The following is a 23,699-nucleotide window of genomic DNA, read 5'->3' on the forward strand; positions in this document are numbered from 1 at the left end:
TAGGAATGGCTATTTCACTATCATTCTTTTTCTTCATCTTAATTATTGCATTAAGTTCTACAGTGTTAAAATGTTTGTCATTAAAATATACAGATATTTTCAGATAAAGGTAGAGAACCAATGTATTTATCATTTGCAAAATTCTAAAAATTTAACTGGTCCCTAAACAGGCAACAAAATTTTAAAATGAATTTACTAGTAACTTACTTTAAAATAAGTAATTAAATAAATCAAAAGATAAAGCAAATTATCACTGCATTTATTATTTTTTTTATAAAACGCATTTTCAGAAATGTTTCATTAGAAACTGGTACTACAAAAATAAATATAAAACAAATATACATGTTTACATATGTTACTTATAACATAAATACACATTATTTACATGTTTGAATACTCAAAAACTCCAGCATGTTTTTTCCATGATTCTCAGAGTGTCTGAGAAGTAGGGAAAACAATAAAAAAAGCATAAATATACCACACACCATTTATGTTTTTGCTTTTAAAAGACTGTCCAATACAAATATATGAACACAAAGTTTGGGGGCATATGTTCTAAGAGCAGTCAGGCATACTATTTTAATCTATGACCAGTACATATTTATAAGCTTTATTCTGCTTTGTTCTCTCACTAGATTAAATCCATTAAGGTACAGATTAAAATTGTCTTTTATAGAAAGGCTTTCTGAGGAAGTTATATTAAATAAAAAAAAGTCACTTTATTTGAAAGCCAACAAAAAGTTATTTATTAGACTTAAATATCTAAAAACGGAGTTTTAATCATTCAAAACTAGGAGCTGAATTAGAAAACATCAAAAGGATGGAAGAAAGACACTGCAATTTCTGTTTGATATATTCTGGTAATTTTTCATTTTCTCCATACCTAAGTGAAGCAAAGAAAAAAAGACAAAAACATAACTTAATTTCTTGGTTTGTATGAAAGTACCAAAAAGCGTATTTTTCAGTAATTCTTAATGAGAAGAGGCATCTTAGAAAAACTATACAAAATTATTTAAATTATTTAAGTAGACACCTAAATCAAGTTAAGCATATCTAATTTGCTTCCTTTTAAAATAGACCATTTCCAAATGTATTTAAATAATAAAAAGAAAATCAAGTCAAAAAACTTGAACCAGCTATATATATATAATTTCTAAAGCAAGTTGAAAATTGGATTCTTTATTAAATTGAAGGCCCTAAAGAACATACAAAGCCTTATTAAATTATTTACTTTAACATATAGAGAAAACAAAATTATAGCAAAGGGCTAAATGTCAACCATTATTTTAAGAACTTACCTAGTTGTTTGACCATTTGGTGATGTATAACTGATGGAAGACACTCCTGCTTGCACAACCAACTGGGACCCATCATTGAACTGAACCCACACAGCTCCACTAGTTAACTAGAAAAATAATAAATACAAAATTACTATACAGCAGAAGATTTAAAGTTCTTAAAAGGTACTCATGTTTAACAGGTTTTTCATATAGTTAAAAAAAAAGCAACCCTCTAAGATAAAAATTTGGGGCTGTGATGGGAGTAACACCAAGAATACTCATTTTTTAGATTACTCCTTTAATAGCTAGGACATTATAATATTAAAATGATTCCAAATGAATCCTGTTTCCTATTCATTTCTACTAATATGTTGGAGTATTTGTGCATCCTCTCTTCTCCCCCAACCCCAGCAGCATTTCTAAACAAGAAGAGATTTAGGAAACAACCAAAGTAACATTTTCTTAAATTAGTATTTCCCTCTATTCTCTGTCCTTGAGTCACAGACTTTCTCTTCTGCCTGAGAACATTACAACATTCTAATATACAATGTGCCGCTCCAAACAACAGACAGGAGACATGGACAGTGGAATCAAACAGACCAGGACTGACATCCAGATTCTGCCAACTAATGAGTCGGACTATGCATATCAGTTAACAATTATAAGCCATAATTTTACTATCTATAAAAGGAGGTAACACCAACGCTACTAAGTCTTATTTTGGGGAATAACAAGACAGTATATATGAAAAACATGGCACTGCATAGCAGGTACTCAAATGCTGAGTTCCCTTCATTTATTTTCTACCCTCAGAAAGATCTAGTTTGCATATTAACTTCACTGGCAAGTAAAAATTACATGAGCTATGCTCAAGTTTCCAAACTTCAAGCTTTCAGATAATATACACATATAGGCTTACACCTACATATAATTCTGTAAGTTTGAAACTCAGTGTGGACTTAATTTTTAAATGCAAAAATCCTTTTCTGCCAAATCAAAGTTACTATAGTGATAGATTACAGTTTCTAAAACTTAAATGTCATGAACATCATTCTCAATTTCTGACAATTAGCCATTATCATGAGACCTTTATTCTGCCTTTTTTGTTTTTAAATTGAAACATAGTTTACATACAATATTATAGTAAGCTTCAGGTATACAACATAGTGATTCAACAATTCTATAAGGTACTCAGTGCTCACCATCTGTCACCATACAACATTCTTATAATTGTAATATTATTATTGTAAAGACTCTATTCCCTATATTGTATTTTTCATTTCTGTGACTTACTTGTTTTACAACTAGAAGTTTGTAACTCTTAATCCCCTTCACCTAGTTTGCCAATCCTTTTCCCCTCTGGCAACTATAGTTTGTTCTCTGTATTTATAGGTTTGTTTCTGTTTTGTATTTTAGCTTCCACATGTAAGTAAAATCATATGATTATTTGTTTTTCCCCGACTTGTTTCACTTAGCATAATACCCTCTAGGCCCACCCATGCTGTCACAAATGACAAGATTTTATTCTTTTTATAGCTGAGTAATATTCCATTGTATATATACACATACATCTTCTTTATCCAGCTATCAATGGACACTAAGTTTAAAACTTGCTTTTAAAACTTTAAAAACAAAAACAAAGCACCTATACTTTAACAATCTGTTAGCAACAGTACCTAGATTTTCCCAACTTTATACAAATAAAAAATGTCAAAATGTTTAATATAATCAATGTAAAAAATGGTGTAGAAACTTACTTACAAAAAGAAATTTGCAAGTAATGATTTATATTTTTTGGTAATTTTTCTAATCACTATGAAAACTAAAGAAATTCATATTGAGAAAATTCACTTTCCTAAAAACTTCTCACCTGTGTAGCCCAACCAACATTTTTCACAAAAACAGACTTCAAAAGTTGTGCTGATTTAGGAAGGCAACCTTTTGGATTACTAGAAGAGATGTTTGTTCCAGAAGCTGCAGCTGAAAGCCCATGTCCTTCATCTGTAACCAGCTATAAACAATAAAAGATAGGAAGATATTATTCCCCAGTAATTTATAAGCCAAGTTCAGCAAAAGTAGAAAATGACTGGATTTTCATTAGCTTAAAATAATTTTTTAATAACAAAGTTAAAAACTTGAAATATAACCACATAAACAATAAACTTCAGATTTAAAATATTAACAAAAATATATAAATATATAACCGTATTATGGAAAATTAGAAAAATGAAGAAAAATCACATAGTTGCAGTTTTCATACGGGTAATTTCCCCAAGGTATAATTTTTCATAACTGCTTTATAGGATATATGTACATGTGTGTGAATATACATATACAGATCTATTTTTTAATTCTGCACTTTTTTCTATATTGCTATATAGTCTTTATTGGCATGGTAGTTCACTGAATAAAAATTTAATAAGTTTATGTAACCTTGAGACTATCATAGACATTTAGGAAATAATGAAACTTTACCAGTAAAAATAAAATGATACATATATTAATATATTTAGCTTTTTCCTAGAGGGATCAGGTTAGGCCTCACTGAGGTAAAATTTAAACAGAGACCTGAAGGGGGCGCCGGGGTGGCTCAGTTGGTAGAGTCCAACTTTGGCTCAGATCATGATCTCTCAGTTTGTGAGTTTGAGTTACGTGTAGTGCTCTGTGCTGACAGCTCAGAGCCTGAAGCCTAATTCAGATTGTTTCTCTCTCTCTCTGCCCCTCCCCTGCTCATTCTCTCTGTCTTACTCTATAAAAAAAAATTAAACTGAGACCTGAAGGATGAGAAAGAATTAGCCATTAAGAGATTGGGAGAAAAGTTCCAAGTCAAGTGAATAGCTTATGAAAAAGCCCTGAAAGTTTAATTTTCTTGAAGAACTAAAAGAAGGCTCCTGAGGCTCAAGAATACAGAGTGTAAAGTAGGCAAGGGAAAGTAGGCAGGTGATAGTAAAGGCCATTATAAGGAATTTAAATTTTATATGAAGGGCATGAGGCAATCAGTGAAGAGTTTCAAGTATAAAAGTGACATGTATTTACTTACAGAAGGATTAAACATTGGTGCCTGTTTTGGAGAAGCAACACTATTTATGACCATTTTATTCAAAGATGCTTTCTCCCTCATCAAGTAGTTTGGATCCACAGGAGGAGGAGGTGATAAGGTCTTAGGTGAACTAGTAATACCAGGTTTTCTGAAGGGGAAAGAAATGTCCAAATATATTCCCTTTAAAGCTTTCAAATTACAGAAAACTAAAATGTTCATAATAAACACTTTTTTTTTTTTTTTTTTTACATTTCCTACACATTTTAGCACATTTAAAAGTTTTTCAAGCACTTACCTTCCTACGATTATTGGGAAAAAGGGAGCACTTCCACTTTTATTTTCCTCTTCTGAAATTACAGATTCCAGTGCTAAGCAAATACGATGGCCCTATTTCAAAAAAATAGTCCTTTTTGTCATTACTTCACCTCATTTGGAATCACTATTAATTGGTATGAAAAACCTATCACAAATATGTACATACCTCATTTGCATGGTCCATATACATTTTTATTTCCCCTTTCAAGCTATTAATTTCAATTTCACCTTTTAATGTATAAGATTTCCCTGTCTTTTCAATCACCTGAATTACATCTTCAGTTTTGTGTATCTTTGCTCCTTAAAGAATAAAAAGAAAACCATTCTTTTATCATTTTTTTAAATATTCCTATGTTTATATTCATTATCATACCAGTACATAATGGCTCCTAGGTCAAGGTATCATTTATATTTGCTCACTGATCAGAAATAAAATTAGGCTCTCAAAGTATTCAATTAATATAGGTCATCTATTATTCTTTTCTGCACATATCTGAATTACATCTGATACCTTTATTACATTTTAAAATATCACTAATCTCATACAAAAACATAATTGAAAGATAGTTATAATTATATGTGCACTGTGTGAGTGTATGTGCTAGGTGTACCTTAAAGGAGGGGGCTTTACTGATTAAAAAGTAAGTCATCTTTACAGAATAGATTTAGAAAATAATATTCTGATTCAACTGTATCCTTTTGTCACATTTATAATTCTCATAATTTGGCATATGTCCATTTGAGTTTCTAATAAGCGATACTGTTTATTTCAGGTAATTTTGTACTATCAACCTGAATGTTGCTAAATTTGAGCTAAATAGGGAAAGAGGACCAATATACTTATTAGAGAATAAGTTGTTTATATGAAAGTACATATAAATAAATTTTGGTTAACATAATTAACATACACTGTGCTGTGTAATTTATTTGTATGACTATATATCTTAAAAATGCGTGGTGATGAATTAAAAAAAAAAGAAAAACCCACAACTACTAAATTATAAACTAAAGGCAAAAAAATTACCATTTCTAAATGGTACTTACCATCATAAAACCAGACCTCAAAATCAGCACCAGGGGAATTCTCCATCAAAATGCATTTAGCATATTTTGTAAAATAAGTGATTTTGGGTGACTTAGATCTTACAAGGTGTACAAATCTGGAAGCATACTGATATTTTCGCCAGTACTTCTCTATGGAGAGAAAAGAAAAACAAACTATCTGATATTAGGAAATAAAGTGTTGATATGACACAGAAATTTCATTAAAAGTTTAACAATTGATTTCTATTCCTCAAAAATTCAAGTTGATAGGTTAGTAACCTCATTACCAAAATAAGGCATTTTAGTGATGAATGTCTATTATTTTAATGAGAACTAAAGACAGTATAATATAATTCTTCAGAATAACAAAATCTGATGACTAGTATCATGACTATTTAAAAAAAATCTTTCCTTGAATAATTGACACCTTATTATAAGTAAAGATTCCAGGAAAGTATTAATAAATGAAATGAAAAAATTTCTACCTGAGATATCAGCATCAGACACTCAGGAAAAGACACAGTTCTTTTTATGTTAGTAAAGCATAGAGTTTTGTGGTCCCAATATACAAAAGTAAGTTTCTGCAATTCCCTGTAACTATAGTCACTTACAGTATTTAAATAGCCTTGTCTACCTGTTTGGATTTCTAATAGGGTTAGATGAGATGTATTTTCTTGTTTGTTTCTAAAGTTACCTCAGTGAAGTCTTACTAATCAATATTTAATTCCCCCATCTAGAATATCCAGAAACTGGAAAAAGAATCAAATTTGGTTAACCATAATTACAAATGATCATTTATATAGCATATTTATGGTTTCAGAAGTCAAAAATTAGATACTTCGAGTTGAATTTTAAACATGATTCTAGACAAATTAGTAACTAAACAAGTGTACAAATCATATTTGTGTGATATATGACTAATATTCCATAGTTAGTTTTTACTTAAATATGTGAGAACACTGAATGAGAATAAATATTGGATTAGTAAGGCACACTACCTCTCACCACATATAAAGTATGAGAACATGAGTTACAGCCTGGTTGAAGCAAGACATTTACAATCTATGACATTCACATATATAGAGTTTATGTATATATAAATTACCTAAGTTTATTGCCTGGTAAATTTACATACCTGGTAAATTGTCAAAGCTATACCTACTGATGTTGTCAGTAGGGGAGGGAGGTCTATCAGCAAGAGGAAAACCTCTTCCATCATTTGGATAATAAATAGTGATCTGCCAAAAAAATTGTTTAAGAATTCTAATTATATGCCATTAAGTTAAAGTGCTATATTTTGTTAATAAAAGTTGAAAAGCATGCACATGTAAAATTAAAATATTATTTTATTGAAAATGCTAAATATTTTCTAGAAGTCATTATTTTGCTTTTCAAACTTAAGCTTAAAGTTCAGATTTTGCTCCAAGTTATAATTATTTTTGAAACCATAATAATTAAATATATCTAGTATACTATTTTAGTTTTTGAATTTAAGAGATACTATCATATAATATTTCTTAATATTTCTTAACTGACTGAGCCACCCTGCTGCTCCAAGAAAACCAATTTTTAAAACTTAACAATATCCCTGGTAGAATGAACTGGAATGCTAAATATTAAATGCTAATTTGAAGTTGCAAGATAATAAAGTAAAGCCACATTACCAGATTTCCATCACTAGATATTTGAAGAACTTCTTTCACATATTCTTGAGATGTATGTTCCTTTAGAAGCTCCACACATACCTCCTCTGAATCAAGTATACTAACCTTAAGAAAAAAAAACAGAAATAAACTAAAATTAATAACACTCATTTACTATAATAGTTCTGACATATATTAATACTTAAAAGTACTTAACCATAGCAGAAACAAAAATTTAAGTCAAAATCAAGTGGCTGCTTCTCTGCAACAGTCTAAACCAGAGGTGTATTTGAACACAACTGTGAAACATACAGAGCAAAGGTAAGAAGGCATAATTAAGTGTGAAATGATAACCAGTGAGCAGAATGAAAGCAGAAGGTAGGGGTGGAGAATACAGACTTTGAAAAGACAATAGCAAGCCAAACAAAGCCAAGAGTGGGTGAAATAGAAAACAAGGTACAAACAGGAGAAAGATGGAATTAAAAAAAAAAAAAAAAAAATCACAATTTCCAATTCATACATCAATTTAAACTCTAAACTTGATTTTGCGCTTATTCCTTTTCTTTAAATAGTTTCAGATGTTTAAAAAAATTCTTTTTTCTACTTTATCTTTCTGATTTAAGACTAGACGAAATACAGAAACAAAAGCAAAAGATAATGTTAAATATTAATTTAGTAATTGGAGCTGTGAATAATATTTAACACAGTATTTAGTCAGTGTTGTTTTTAAATATCTTTCATTATCAATAATTTAAAATTCAAAAGCTATAAGTATCAATTCATCATTCTTAAAGTAGCCAGAAGAAAACAAGAGCTATTTTCCCATAAGCTCACAAGTCTCTTTTCTTTTAAGGGAGTTTATCACGTAAATATCAAAAGTACAGGGACTAAAGAAATATATTTGATATAAGAAAGCATCACATAGTAATTTAGAAAAATGATAGACATACCACAGCCTTTTTCGTTTTTTGTCTAATTGGTTTTAACCTGTAAGCAGTCAAAGGAGATGTAATGCTTCGTAATGTACGTTTCTGATAACCCAATGGTGGCTCCACACCCCTAGTCTTGCTTTGTTCAGAAAGAGGATCTGAGCCAAAAACAGATTCTTGTTGAATTATCTCAGGTTTACTTTGAAATGCAGTCATATATTTCATCGTATTCAGCTGTTTTGTAGAATGCACATTTTCAGAAGCATCAGGGCTCTTTTTGGCTCGTGTATCAGTCCAAGCATTTCTTGATCTGTCCTGCAAATCTGGATAGCCCTGGAAATCTCTGTTTGGGCTAATGCTGTTGTGCTCAGCAGTTTCTCTTAAATGAGCTATAATATACACAGAATGAAGCAATTTAGTGAATAACTAAAAAACTGAGTCTACATAACACAATGTCATGCTGGTATTATTCTAACATCAATTTTTTTTGAGGTACAAAAGAAATCTAGTAAAAAAATGCTCATAATATTTCTAACAAATAAGCAATTTTATGATATGACGTAATAAAAGAATAACTTTAGAAGAACATTTTAAGCCAGGTTGCAAAGAAATACCTTTATATTCCTAAAACTAAGAAAGAAGAGATATTACTATGAAATTATTTATTCAATCAAGGCAAAATCTAGTCACGTAGGGTCGCTTACTAATTGTAAAACACGCAACTGCCAATGCTCCAATAAGTACGGAGTTGAGAGGAATTCTGAGGTAATCAATCATTCTATTTAATATGTAAATTTACTCTCTTTAAACTGAGATCTATTCCTATCTTTACTTACAAAATATGCAAGTAAAAGCAAAAAACAATACATGAAATAGCTTTAATAATATTTAATATTGCAGGTATATTTGCATATGTTCTTTAAAGTTCTTGTTGAATTTTACCCATATCTATTTTATGTGGTTTTTGAGTTTACAAAGGAACATTGTTTTTTTAAAAGCCCTTAAAATGATGAGACTACTCTGTAAGGCAATTTTTTTAATGCTAACCTCTAAATATTTATATTGCAATTTTTTCCTTAAATCACTTTTTAATGCCTTTCTTCCTGCGACTTTCATTGACAGAAAATATTTTGTACCAAATAATATACTTTAAAACTGCAGCAGCACCAGATTATAAACAAGGTTATTTCTATTTTTCAGATATATCTCCAAATAAAAGTACCTATAAACAAAACAGGTTAAGTGCAAGATTAAGTACATAGCAATTTTATAGTTTAAAAAGATAAACTTGATAAAAAAATAAATTCATCAAGTATATATAAAAAGATTAATTTCCTTTTGGATTCCTGAAAAGAATATGTATTTGTTAAAAAGAAAAAAAGATACTGGAGGTGACATAACAACTCTGCTTAAATTACAGTCATATTAAACACACTTTGTCTGAAGTAATATGATATTTAGTAGTAAAAAGCGATCTCCTCACCATATGTTTTCTTTTTCATTCTCTTTTTTCTCATCATTATTTTCCAACCCACCTTCTGTGAGTCTGTCATGTTCATTAATAAGAAATGTTGAACTTTCAAACTCTATACCTGAAATAATGACTTAGATGACAGCTGTTTAAGTTTTGGGGTGCCTGGCTGGCTCAGTCAGTAGAGCATGTAACTCTTGACCTCAAGTTCATAAATTCAAGCCCCATGTTCAGCCTACAGCTTACTCAAAAAAGTTTAGGTTGTAGTGGTTGTGTACTTTAGTGTTATGTGAGGTCCCATCAGTAAACCATGATGTCCACATCAGCCTCTATTTAAAAATAAGGTCAACTATCTTTTGATTATTTTATAGGCATTGATAGGTGCTTCCTTTAGATAGGCTGCAAGAACATAGGGATAAGGAGGAAAGTCTCTGAGCCAGGCTGCTTTGGGTTCGAATCCTGGCTCCTCTGCTTATGGGAGTGTAGCTTGGCAAATTAAGGTTTGTGCAACACAATTTCCTCATATGTAAGATAGGGCTAATGATAATATCTTCTACTTTGTGTGTGAGAATTTAATAAGCTGGTATTGGTCAAGCATTAAGGAGAGTAGGCGATAGAGCAAATATTTAAAATGAGCACTGTTATTGTAATATAGTTTATGGAAAACATACTATTATTTTTTGAAAATCTATCATTTTCTTAAGAAAACCCAAACAGAAAACGCACCCTTTATTTGAAGATTCCCAAACCACTGTTGTACCATTTCAGTCTGTGATGTCTGGTCTGGAAATGGAAAAGGAGTTTTTCCTGGACCTAGATGATTGGAGCTAAACAGAGAAAAAAAATTCTCATAAACTAATAAAAAATTAACAGGTAATAACTTTTTAAGATAAAAATATTTTAAAAGGTAGCTATCATTTGATTTGAATATCTGAAAATTTTAGGGTATCTGTAGAAATCAATATTTGCATAGCTAAATTGTCTCTAAGAAGCTAAACTTCCAGACCAAAATGCCCATGATACTGTGTTTCCATATGGCTACTGCCCTCTTATAATTTAAGCATAAAAATCAAAGATCAGAAAATGTATAAAACAAAACATTACAGTCACTAAAAAATTAGCCTTCATGTGAGAAGCAGTCAATAATATGATTATTCATCATTGGCTCAGCTTGTGTGTGTGTGAGAGAGAGAGAGAGGGAGGGAGAGAGACAAAGGGAGGGGAGAGGGCAAAAGGGGAGAGAAAGAGAAAGAGAATAGTTACTATGAGTACTTTAGGAATCAGACACATTTATTATACTTTACACTACAGACCTGCTTCATAAATAAAATGAAACTAAAGATTCTCAAGTATTTAAAATACTACAAACACATTCATGAGCACATACATTCATTCTGAAAGTCTCTTAACTACAATTAAAAATAATCATTCTGGGGGCACCTGGGCGGCTCAGTCGGTTAAGCATCCGCCTTCAACTCAGATCATGATCTTGCAGTTTGTCAATTCCAGCCCTGTGCCGGGCTCTGTGCTGACAACCCAAGAGGCGGGAGCCTGCCTCAAATTCTGTGTCTTCCTCTCTCTCTGCCCCTACCCTTCCTCACACTCTGTCTCTCTCTCTCAAAAATAAATAAACGTTAAAAAAATTTTTAAAAAGGTCATTCTGATTTTCTAATAATAGAAATCATAGTTAGAAGTACCCCAGGAACATCTGATAATGTTAGAAAAAATTAACTCCCCTTAGTTAGATGCAGCTTTATATTTGTGCTAATATAACACTTAAAGAAAAACAAAATGCTTTTGATAGAATTATTCTTACAGTGCTTGATCATTATCAGGTCTTTCAAAAGATCCAGAACTATTGGAAGTCTTTTCTTTAAAGAAGTGAAAAACATTGACATTGCTGTTTGTAGGTGAGTATCTTTCTTCATCTACTCCTGATCTTTTGGGTTTTGAAAGCATTTCAGCTGAGTGACATCGTTCCATTGTATTTGTTTTTGCTCGAGACTGACTATTAAAAGTACCAGATCTATCAGAGGAATGGGCTCTGCGAAGGTATCGAGAGTGTGGCCTTTCTTCTGCATCCTGGATTACTCTTCCCCTTCCACTATTGCTGGTTTCTTGTTCTTGATTTCCCCACTGAGTATAAAAACTGCTTCCATCTCCTGAAGAAGAAAAATCACTTGAATTTTTATTCTTTGGAAATACAGTCATTTTATTTGGGAGTGGCTGACCAATCAAAAGTCTTCTTCTGTCAAATAAACTACCACTTATACTGGTACTGGAAGAAGCTGTAACTGCAGTAGAAATTGTGGCATGTCCACTATCAATAGAGTCTTCTACAGTTCCTAAATCTTTACTTTTTGTTGAAGAATTTCGGGACATAAAAGGATGGTCTAATACTGAAGACAAACTTAAACGATCTGCTGGATTTCTACGAAGTAACTGGTGAATAAGGTCCTTGGCCTCTCTTGTCAAAAAAGTTGGCATTTCATAATCTGCCAATACTACTTTATTTAATGTGTTCTTGACTGTGTCAGTATCAAAAGGTGGTCTCCCAATAAGCAATGTATAAAACATACAGCCTAAGGACCAAACATCAGATTCAAGTCCATGTGCACTTCGAGTTGCAATTTCTGGTGAAATGTAATTAGGAGTTCCACATAATGTATAGTGCTTTTCATGCGGCATTTTCAATTGAGTTGCCAGCCCAAAATCAGCAATTTTGATGTTCATATTACGCGTAAGTAAGAGGTTGGAAAGTGTGAGGTCCCGGTGTAATATACCATGAGAATGGAGATACAACATTCCTGTGATGATCTGGTGCATGAAGTGTCGAGCTGTTAGAATGCAAATAATAAAGTTTACAATTTGGAAAATCTGAAAGGTTCAGTAATTAGAATCTTAGAATTCAGTATTTAGAAATCCAAGTACATGTACATAAACCACAGTATTACATTAGAATGCCTGCTTGCAGCTTATTAGTCTCATAAACCAAAATACAACTATGATAAATTTAAGATTTTAAAATTCCTTTTAAAACAACTAGGCACCCCTGCTAATCTCTTTCCTTTCTAACTGATGCATTTTCTATATAGTTAAGGAAAGTTTACTATTAGTAATTGAGACAGACTAGAGTAACTAGGGTACCCAGAAGGCCATAGCAATAAGAGAAAATATTTATAATTGCATGAACTCATGAATATATTCTAATTGTAAAAAAAAGCAAGTAATATGTCTCATGTCCTCCCAAACCCTCAAAAAAATAACCACTATAGTGTATATATATTGTTTTATATAAATCTACAGAAATACACTGTAATAAATGTTATATGTAAAATGGTATAGAAATTTACAGTTTCATTACTTTTTTCCCCACTTCACAGTATTTCTTGAAATATTTCCATATCAGTACACATAAATCTTCATTTTATTTCATTGATATTAATTAGTAATTTCTGTTACTTCAAGATTACAAAAAAACATAGCAATGAACATTCTGGAAATGCTGGTTTTCTTGTGCATATGCATGGGGTGGTTCTCTGTTAAATTACAGAAATAGAGTCACTGGGTTGAAGAATAAAATTTAGCATTTTAAAGGGCGCCTGGCTGGCTCTGTTGGTATAAAATGATACTCTTGGCCTCAGAGTCATGAGCTCAAGCCCCACATTGGGCGTGGAGCCTACTAAAAAAATAGCATTTTAATACTTGCCAAATTGTCCTCCAAAAGGCTTTTTTTTTTTTTCTATGTACATTCTTGTTAACATTTGGTAGTCTCAATTCAATGATTTAAAAAAATGGTATTCCATTAGTTTAGTTGGCATTCTTATGTATACAGATTTAAACATCTTTTCATATATTTATTGGTACATATATATTTCTCCTTTCTCTTCTGTGAAGTCTGCTTATATCCCCTGCCCGTTTTTCTATTGGGTTACCCTTTTTTCTTAGGCATCCATTTTATTTTTTTTAAATTTATTTATTTATTTTGAGAGACTGTGACACCCAGGGCAGGGGAGGGGGATGGAGAAGAGAGAGACAGAGAGAATCCTAAGCAGTCTCCTCCATGCGGTCAATGTGCAGAGCCCAATGCAGGGCTCGAACCAGCAAGCTCTGAGATCCTGACCTGAGCTGAAATCAAGAGCCAGATGCTCAACCGACTGAGCCACCCAGGCACCACAACATTCCTTGTGGTTTTTAACATAAATTTGCCAGTCATACATTTTACAAATATTTACTCCTATTTCGTGTTTTGAATTTGACTTAACCTTTTATCAAACATGTTCTTAATTTTAATTAAGTCAAACTGATAATTCTTTTCCTTTATAGGTTTTATAGTTTCTGTCTTATTTAAGAAGGCCTTACTATTATTCAGTATTAAAAAAAATGCAATACTCATCATTAATGTGTGTACAGATAATTTTTAACTTTATTATTACCTTATTTTGAGTCAAAGAATATGAACATTTGCATACTAAATACATATGACCAAACTGTTTTCAAATGGGTTATACAGACTTAAATATACAAAAAGTGTAATATCAACCACATTTTTTAGCTTACTTGCAATCTCAGTTACCAGGGTAAGATAACTAGAAAACATGCATTTGTGTGATGACTTAGGGACTTTATTTGATACTAATCTGAACAGTAAAAAGTTACTTATAAGAAACTGGGGAAACTGAAACTATGCATTTGATAATAAGAAATTATTGGGTGTGATAATGACTCTATGGTTATTGTTATTATATTTTTAAGTTCTTATCTTTTAAAGATACATACCAAAATATTTATACATACAAAGATATCGATGTTTACAATTAGCTTCAAAACACTATGGGAAATTGAGGGAATAAGAAGAGTATAGATGAAACAATGTGATCATGAATTGACAGTTTTGGAAGCTAGGTAGTAACTTCATGAGGGCTCATCATACTACTCTCTGAACTTATATATTTGATATTTTCCATAATAAATGATTTTAAGTTATTTGTGTTTCACTTAGAAACTATTTTATAGGCATCAATAGCATTCTAAAGAGTGTATTTCTAGATTTGAAAGGATACTAAATTGCTACCAATGATTTAATTTAAAATGTGGTTTTGGGGAAAGATGGATAACGAGTTTCTCCTTTTAGTTCTGTAATGCTTGAATTATTTACAGGAATTTCTTATTCTGTAAGAAATTTCTGTAAGAAAAATTTACAGCTTTTCTTATTCTGAGGGAGTGAAAAGTCTCCTTTTCTAGCCCAAAGTAATAATTGAAAGTTTTGTTAGGTGTTACAAAATAGCACATTCTTCAAAAACTAGTTTTAAAGAGTAAAATTTACATATACCAAAAAAAAAAAAAAAAAAAGGAGCCACCTACCTTCATTTTCTGAGAATGGTTTCATTCTGTTCTTTAGATACCTGTTCATTTCTCCATTATGGCACATTTCTAATACTAGATACACATAATTGTTATCTTCAAAATAGTTATACAACTGAAATGTAAAAGGGCACAATAAATGATAACATACAAAAATTCAATGTTCTTAGTTACTTCTACAAAATTTGTATCTTACCTCTAAGATAGAAGGATGTTTCAATTGGCAATGTATTTTCACCTCATTTTGGACTCTCTGTACCATTCCAGCTTTGTACATGGCTTTTTTATCTATCTAATAATAACATGAGACATTTAAATGTTGATAATAAACTTCTAAATGTGGAGTTTTCATAAGTTAACTTTGATGAGAAAGTATACTTTAAGATATTGTCAAATCCTTTTATCTACTTATGAGATCAATTTACTCTTATCTGATTTCCTCTTCTCCATGCACCTAACAGAGTTTGGCAGAGTGAACATTTAGTAAGTTTACCCAATGCATTCTAATATCTTCTCCAAACTGAAAGAATTTAATAGCACAACTATCATATCTATAACAACAACAAAAATCTAGCGAAACTTTATTCCCCCCCTCCCGTTCCTCTTTTTCTAGACAAGCTTTAAAACAAAACTTCCCTTTCCTTTCTCTGTTTAAGTGATTCTTAATTTGCTTATGATACTATAAGACTGACCCCCTAAGAATCAAGAATAGTATTTTAGATTGTTGCAGAGTAATACAGAACTATACACAAGTAGTACTCATTATAAACAAATTATTTGTTCTTTGATGTCTATCAGTAACTCCAAATTTACATAATATATACTAGGTCTACTGAACATTAATGAAAATAAAACATTTAAACATAGTCAAGGATCTCCTAAGTTAACATATCTATAAAAGTCAGTTGCTGGGCTTGGCATTATTGTCTTCTGCCTAAGCAATGGGTTCTCTCCACCTATCCACCCATGATCAAAACAAACAACAACAAAAAAGACTCATACGTTAAGGAGTTACTGGCATCTCAAGTCACCTCTCTAATTACTTGTAAAGTAGAGATGAAAAGTTGATTGATATATTCTTACCATTTTGATTGCAACTTCCAAACCAGTGTGAATGGACTCAGCTCTGTAAACACCAGCAAATGATCCTTTACCAAGCAGATTGCCAACTTTAAAATCCTTGAAAGATAAAATTAAAGAACATGTGTGATAACTCACAGGAATAAAGAAGAAAAAAGAGGAGAAGAGACTAGGAAAAGACGATAAAATGGATCGAGACGAGGGGAATATGAATTTAAATGCAAGCAGGTATTACACCTCGATACCGCAGATGTCTGGAGTGGAAAGCATGTTGACGCCCTGCGGGGAATCCCTGAAAGTCCAGGCTTGGCTTCAAGACACAGCACCCTAAAGAACTGCTTCCTCTACCTCTGTGCAGCTTCAGCACCTTGCTCTCACCTCCAGCCAAACCCTGAGAGCAGAGGGCACGGGTGGAATCCCGCCGCAGCTCCCGCCGGAGGTAACCGCCATCCCCCTGGAGAAGGGGGAGGCAGCTTTGCCCCCTTTTAGCGCGGCAGCCCCGGCGGGATAGCCAAGTTGAAACCTTGGTGTTTGGAGACGCAAGGGCGGGGCCGCGAGCGACTCACCTGTACCCCACCACTCCAGCCGGAGGGGCGGGGCGCCCCGCCCCTAGACAGCCAGGCCTGGCGGTTAGGACTCTCCCAAAGAACCTCAGCGCCCACCCCGCAGCTGTTCGATTCGTCTGGTGCCCCTTCTGCAGTAGTCTCGAGTCCCGCGACTCCAACTCCCCCACCGCCCGCCCCGCAGTGGATTGCCAAGTCTTTTTACCTCGATCTTCTCCCCGATGCAGGTCGCCATATTTCCAGGCTCAGGCCTGGGCTCCCCAGATTAGCTTCCTTCACGCAGTTCCTTGTAGGCAGCGCTCCAAGCAGCCAGCCGGTCTTGGCGCCCATCAGGCTTGGCTCTCTAGGCCGCCGCTCCTGGCGACGGCTGCACGGCCACCGAAAGGCCTCCCCGGCACCTTCCGAGACCTGGGCGGCGCTTCCGCGCTCCCATTTTGAAAAACTCCCGCCGGTTGCCGTCCCTGCAAGGCTGGTGGTGACGTAAAGAGACGGGCCTCTGTGGAGAGGCTGCGTTCGGCGCGCATGCGTGACAGGCTCTTCTACACCACTCGCTGGAGTTTCACGAGGGCCCAGGACCGGAAATGCTCTGGCGTCCTGCAGCAATGCGAGGAAATGTTGGCCGTCACGCTTTCAGAAAACCGGGTTCACTGTGCGTAAAAGAGCTAGACTGAAAGATGAGACTTACAACTGGTAAGCTACTCAGTTCACCGTCTGGAAAACTATTTCCATTTCTATAAAGGGTTTAAAACGACTTAAAAAGTTTAAACGTTTAAACGTGACACAACAGCACAGGAAAAAAAATCACTACTAGCTTAAACACTCTTTACACCTCCGTGTGTACTCCATCGATTTTCATAACTGTACTGAATGTGTACGGTGCTTTAAGAAATTGAACTTTCTTTACTTTTGGTAAATTGCTGTTAATTATAATGCCATTTGTATAGCAACTTAACATTTAAGAGATCTCACTTTATGCAATGTATTGATCAAAAGAGAACTTTATAAGATTGGAATGATTCACTTATTGGAGATGAGAAGATTGTGATATTCATTAAGGATTTATAATGAACTCCGCAAACATAGATCTTCTGTTTATAAATGGAAAACTTTTTTCTATTACATTAACGGATATGTTAAATTTACTTAAGTTTGTCTACTTGCAAACTGTAAATACTAAAGTCAAATTTTTTCTTTATTTCTGGAAATCTTTCCTTAAAGATTAATATGTTCTAATGCTTGAACAGTTGGTTCCAGAGTTCTGTCTTCCAAGTAGACTTGCTTTGCTGTTGAATTTTTAGAAATTCATATAACTATCAGTAATGGGATTTGGGGGAGCAGGATGTTTATCCTTTATTCCGTTAATATCAGGTGTTATATTGACTTTTTTAAAAAGGCATTTTTTTCTGATTTTGTTGTTTATTTTAATGCCAGTATAGTTAACATACAGTGTCATATTAGTTTCAGATGTATAATATAGTGATTCAGCAGTTACATACATCACTCAGTGCTCGTCATGACAAGTGCACCCCTTAATCCCCATCACCAATTTAACCCATCTCCCCCAATTCCCCTATGATAACCATTAGTCTGTTCTTTATAGTCAGTTTCTTGGTTTGTTTCTCTTTTTTTACTTTGATCATGTTTTTTTTCTTAAATTCCACACAGGAGGGACACCTGGGTGGCTTAGTTGGTTAAGCATCTGACTCTTAAGCACTGGACTCTTAAGCAAGTGGCTCAGGTCATGATCTCATCAGGCTCCATGTTTGCAGTGCAGAACCTGGTTGGGATTTTCTGTCTGTCGTTCTCTTTCAAAATAAATAAACTTAAAGAAAAACTACACACACGAGTGAAATCATCTGGTATGTCTTTCTCTGACTGATTTATTTGGCCTAACCTTATACTATCTAGCTCCATTCATGTCATTGCAAATGGCAAGATTTCATTCTTTTTATAGCCGAATAATATTCCATTATGTATATGTATATGTACATATATATAAATGTGTGTATATAAATGTTTATATTTGTATGTGTACATACATACATTTATATGTATATATGTGTGCATACATACATTTATATGTATATATGTGTGCATACATACATTTATATGTATATATGTGTACATACATACATTTATATGTATATATGTGTACATACATACACACACAATGTTGGCTATTCTGGGTTTTTTGCCTCTTTACATAAACTTCAGAGTTTTTGGTTTTAATTTTCTTTATCTTTTATTTGAGTATAATTCACACAATATTACTTTAGTATCAGGTGTACAGCATAGCGACTAGCTCTATACATTATGCTGTGTTTACCAGAAGTGTTGCTACTTTCTGTCACCATACAATGCTATAATATTGACATATTCCCTGTGCTGTGCCTTTTATTCTGTTACTTATTCAGCCCATGATTGGAAGCCTCTATCTTCCATTCCCCTTTACCCATTTTATACATCCCCCACACTCCTCCCTTCTAGCAACCATCAGTTCTCTATATGTTTGATTCTGCTTTTGGCTCATTTATTCATTTTGCTTTTAAGATTACACATATAAGTGAAATCATTATATTTGTCGTTTCTGATTTCACTTAGCATAATACTTCATGTGTCTATCCATTTTATTGCAAATAGTAAGATCTCATCCTTTTTCGTTGCTACATAATATTCCATTTGTGTGTGGGTACTGAGCACGCTGAAGCCTAACCACTAGACCACCAGGGAGTGACAATGGGGGCGGGTATTGAATACCCAATAGTGGAATTACTGGATCATGTACTATTTCTCTTTTTAATTTTTTGAACCTCCATACTGTTTTCTATAGTGACTATACCAATTTACATTCCCACCAACACACACAACAGTATGCCAGGGCTCCCTTTTCTCCACATCCTCCTCAACATGTTATTTCTGTTCTTTTTGGTTCCAGCTGTTCTGACAGGTATCTCATTATGATTTTGATTTACATTTCTCTAATGATTAGTGATGTTGAACCTCATCCATCTCGATGTCTTAAAAAAATTTTTTTTTAGTGTTTATTTTTGAGAGAGAGTGAGAGATAGAGTGTACGAAGAAGAGGGGCAGAGAGAGGGAGACACAGAATCTGAAGCAGCCTCCAGGCTCTGAACTGTCAGCACAGAGCGCAACATGAGGTTTGAACTCATGAGCCGTGAGATCATGACCTGACCCAAAGTTGGACGCTCAACTGACTGAGCCACCCTGGATGTCTTTTTTAGAAAAATGTCTCTGCGGGCTCTCTGCCTATTTTTAATAGGATTATTTGTGTGTGTGTGTATTGTATAAGTTCTTCATATATTTTGGATATTAACCCCTTATCAGATATATCATTTACAAATATCATATCCCATTCAGTAGATTGCCTTTTTGTTTTGTTTACGGTTTCCTTTAGTGTGCAAAACCTTTTTAGTTTGGTATAGTCCCAATAGTTTATTTTTGCTTTTGTGTCCTTTGGCTCGGGAGATATATGCAGAAAAATGTTTCTATGGCCGATGTCAAAGAAATTACTGCCTATGTTTTCTTCTAGAAATTTTATGGTTTCAGACCTCATATTTAGGTCTTTAGTCTATTTTGAGGTTATTTCTGTGCATGGCATAAGAATGCGGTCCAATTTCATTCTTTTGCATGTGGCTGTCCAGTTTTCCCAGTACTATTTATTGAAGACTCTGTCTTCTCTCCATTGTACATTATTGTGTCCTTTGTCATAGATCAGCTGGCCATATAAGTATAGGTTTATTTCTGGATTCTCTGTTGTATTTCATTGATGTATGTGTCTATTTGTTTTCCAATATCATATTGTTTTGATTATGACATCTTTGTAATATCTCTTGAGATTTAGAATTGTGATGCCTCTAGCTTTTTTCTTTTTTCTCAAGATTGCTTTGGCTATTTGGGGTCATTGGTGGTTCCATACAAATTTTAGTATTATTTGTTCTAATTCTGTGAAAAATGCTATTGGTATTTCAATAAAGATTGCATTTATTCTGTAGATTGCTTTTGGCATATGGACATTTAAGAACATTAGTTTTTCCAATCCATGAGCATGAACTATCTTTCCATTAATTTTTGGTGTCTTCAATTTGTTTCATCAGTGTTTTATAATTTTCAGACTATAAGTCTTTCACCTTCTTGGTTAAGTTTATTCCTAGGTACTTTATTCTTTTCATGCAGTTGTAAGTGGAACTGTTTTATTAATTTCTCTCTCTGCTACTTTGTTATTTAGTATTTAGAAATGCAGCTGATTTATGGGTATTAATTTTGTATCCTGCAAGTTTACTGGATTCACTTATTCTAATAGTTTTTTTTTTAGTAGAGTCTTTAGGTTTTTCTACATAAATATTCTGTCATCTGCAATAGTAGCAGTTTAAATTCTTCTTTGCTGATATGGATGCTTCCTCTTTTCCTTGTCCAATTGCTATGGCTAGGACTTTCAGTACTATGGAGAATGAAAATGAAGAGAATGGACATCCTTGTCTTGTGCCTAATCTTAGAGGAAAATCTTTCAGTTTTTTACTACTGAGTATGATGTTAGCTGTGGATTTTTCATATATGGTCTTTATTATGTTGAGGTATATTCCCTCAAAACCCACTTTACTGAGAATTTTTATAAGGAATAGATGTTGATTTTTTTCAGATGCTTTTTGTGCATCTATTGAGATAACATGTTTGTTTAATCCTTCATTTTATTAATGTGTATCACATTGATTTTTGAAAATTGAACCATCTTTGCAGCACAGGAATAAATCCCACACGAACATTGTGAATGATCCTTTTAATGTATTGTTGAATACAGTTTGGTAATATTTTGTAGAGGATTTTTACATTTATGTTTACCAGGGATAAGGCCTGTGGTTTTCTTTTTTTGTTGTGTTTTGTATGGTTTTGGTATCAGGGTAGTGTTAGCCTCATAGAATGTATTTGGAAGCTTTTCTTCCTCTCTTATATTTTGGAATGGTTTGAAGAGAATAGGTATTGAATGTGGGAGCCCGACAGTGACCACAAGAAAGCGTGGTTAGGGACGCGGGGATGTGCCTGCACACGGGGCTCCCTGCCTGGGCAAAGCATGCCTGCAAACAGGATGCTCTGCCAGGAGGCCTGCACACAATATCCAAGTTTAATGGTCCGCTCGCAAACGAGGGAACATGCCCTCCTTAGAAGTAAGGAGAAGGCTGGAATTGTGGGCAGGCCTCTTAGTAAACATGTTGTGGTCGCTTCCTCCCTTTGCTCCCCCCTGTCCTTGAAATGTGTTTGGCTACTTGCCCTTAATTGGTAAAGGAATGCATCTTGTAGATTTCAGTTTGTATCCAGTTACCGGGGTATAAAATAAACCGCAAGAGGGGCTTGTGTAGAATTGTTCCTCCGGCTGGAGTTGTGTCTGTCCTTTGTGTGTGTCCTGTCTTTGTGTCATTTCGTTCGCAACAATTGAATATTCTTAAATGTTTGCAAGAATTCACTTGTGAATCCTTCTGGTCCTGGACTTACATGTTTTGATAGTTTTTTTATTACTGCCTCAATTTCATTACTTGTAATTGGTCTATTCAAATTTTCTATTTCTACCTTGTTCAGTTTTGGAAGAGTGTGTGTTTCTAGTAATTTATCCATTTCTTCTAGGTTTTTCAGTTTGTTGGCACATTATTTTTCATGGTATCTCTTAATCCTTTGTATTCCCATGGTATCAGTGTTTACGTCTTGCCTCCGTTTCTTATTTTTTAAAGTTTATTTATTTATTTTGAGAGAGAGACAGAGAGAGCATGAGTAGGGGAGGGGCAGAGAGAGAGGGAGACAAAGAATCTGAGGCAAGCTCTGCACTTCAGCATAGAGCCCAATGCAAGGATTAAACTCATGAAACCATGAGATCGTGACCTGGCCAAAACCAAGCATTGGATCCCTAACTGACTAGCGACACAGGTGCCGCTCCATTTCTGATTTTATTTATTTTTATTCTTTCTCTCCTTTTTTTTCATGATAAGTCTGGCAATCAGTTGTCGATTTTGTTTATCTTTTCAATGACATAGCTCTTGGTTTCATTGATTTTTTTCTCTTTTCTTTTTTTAAATTTATTTATTTATTATCTATGTAATTTATGTTTACTCTGGTCTTTATTATGTCCTTTTTTTCAACAGATCTTGGGAATTGTTCTTCTTTCTCTATTACTATAAGGTGTATGGTTAAATTGCTTTTTAGAATTTTATCTTGTTTTCTTGAATTAGGTTTGTATTGCTATGGAATTCCCTCTTAGAACTGCTTTAGCTATGTTCCCAGAGATTTTGAATCATCATGTTTTCATTTTTATGTTTATGCATTTTTTAGTACTTGTTTGATTTCTTCATTGGTCCATTCACTGTAGTATCATGCTGATTAGTCTGTGTGTGTTTGTTTTTTCCATTTTTTTCTATGATTCATTTTCAGTTTCATACTGTTGTAGTTGGAAAAGATGCATGATATGATTTCACTTTTCATAAGTTTATTGAGATTGTCTTCTGGCCTAATATGTGATCTGTCCTGGAGAATGTTCCATGTGCACTTGGAAAGAATGTGTATTGTATTCTTTTTGTATGGAATGTTATATGTCTGTTATGTCCATCTGGTCTGATGTGTAATTCAAAGACATTGTTTCCAGATTGACTTTCTGCCTGGAAAAAAATCCAATGGTAAGTGGATTGTTAAACTCCCATACTATTACAGTATTACCATCAATTCCTCCCTTTATGCCATTAATATTTGCTTTATGTATTTAGATGCCCCAGTGTTGGGTGCATAGATTTTTACATTTGCTATATCTTCTCATTGGATTGATCATTTTATCATTATATAATGCCCTTTTGTGCCTTGTTACCTCATTTTTCAAGGTCTGTTTTGTCTGGTATAAGTATTGCCACCATGGCTTATTTTTTGCCTTCCATTTGAATAGCGAATGTTTTTTCATCCCTTCACTTTCAGTGTGTAT

General features: G+C 33.5%; 1 protein-coding gene across 1 annotated transcript; it reads right to left on the reverse strand.

Moving 5' to 3' along the window:
• Positions 1-316: 316 nt before the first annotated feature.
• Positions 317-17,201, reverse strand: PLK4 (polo like kinase 4). The gene is made up of 16 exons (XM_039256275.1): positions 16,935-17,201; positions 16,170-16,265; positions 15,283-15,378; positions 15,087-15,201; positions 11,539-12,559; positions 10,449-10,549; positions 8,273-8,640; positions 7,344-7,448; positions 6,815-6,917; positions 5,680-5,829; positions 4,802-4,935; positions 4,616-4,707; positions 4,321-4,468; positions 3,151-3,291; positions 1,299-1,405; positions 317-883 (listed from the first exon to the last, which is right to left on the reverse strand). The coding sequence occupies exons 1-16, from the start codon at positions 16,962-16,964 to the stop codon at positions 781-783; spliced, it is 2,910 nt and encodes a 969-aa protein (XP_039112206.1). The 5' UTR covers positions 16,965-17,201; the 3' UTR covers positions 317-780.
• Between the last annotated feature and the right edge of the window lie 6,498 nt (positions 17,202-23,699).

This window comes from Hyaena hyaena, unplaced genomic scaffold, assembly GCF_003009895.1.
Source record: "Hyaena hyaena isolate Hyena2069 unplaced genomic scaffold, ASM300989v1 scaffold_563, whole genome shotgun sequence".
Classification (NCBI taxonomy): Eukaryota; Metazoa; Chordata; class Mammalia; order Carnivora; family Hyaenidae; genus Hyaena; species Hyaena hyaena.

Coding starts and splice junctions, on each gene's coding strand:
- PLK4 (XM_039256275.1), bottom strand. CDS start 16,964: ATGGCGACCTGCATCGGGGAGAAGATCGAG. Junction 5,830..6,814: donor TAGCTTTGACAATTTACCAG/GTATGTAAATTT, acceptor TTCTCTCCATAG/AGAAGTACTGGCGAAAATAT. Junction 4,469..4,615: donor TTCCCAATAATCGTAGGAAG/GTAAGTGCTTGA, acceptor TTTCCCCTTCAG/AAAACCTGGTATTACTAGTT.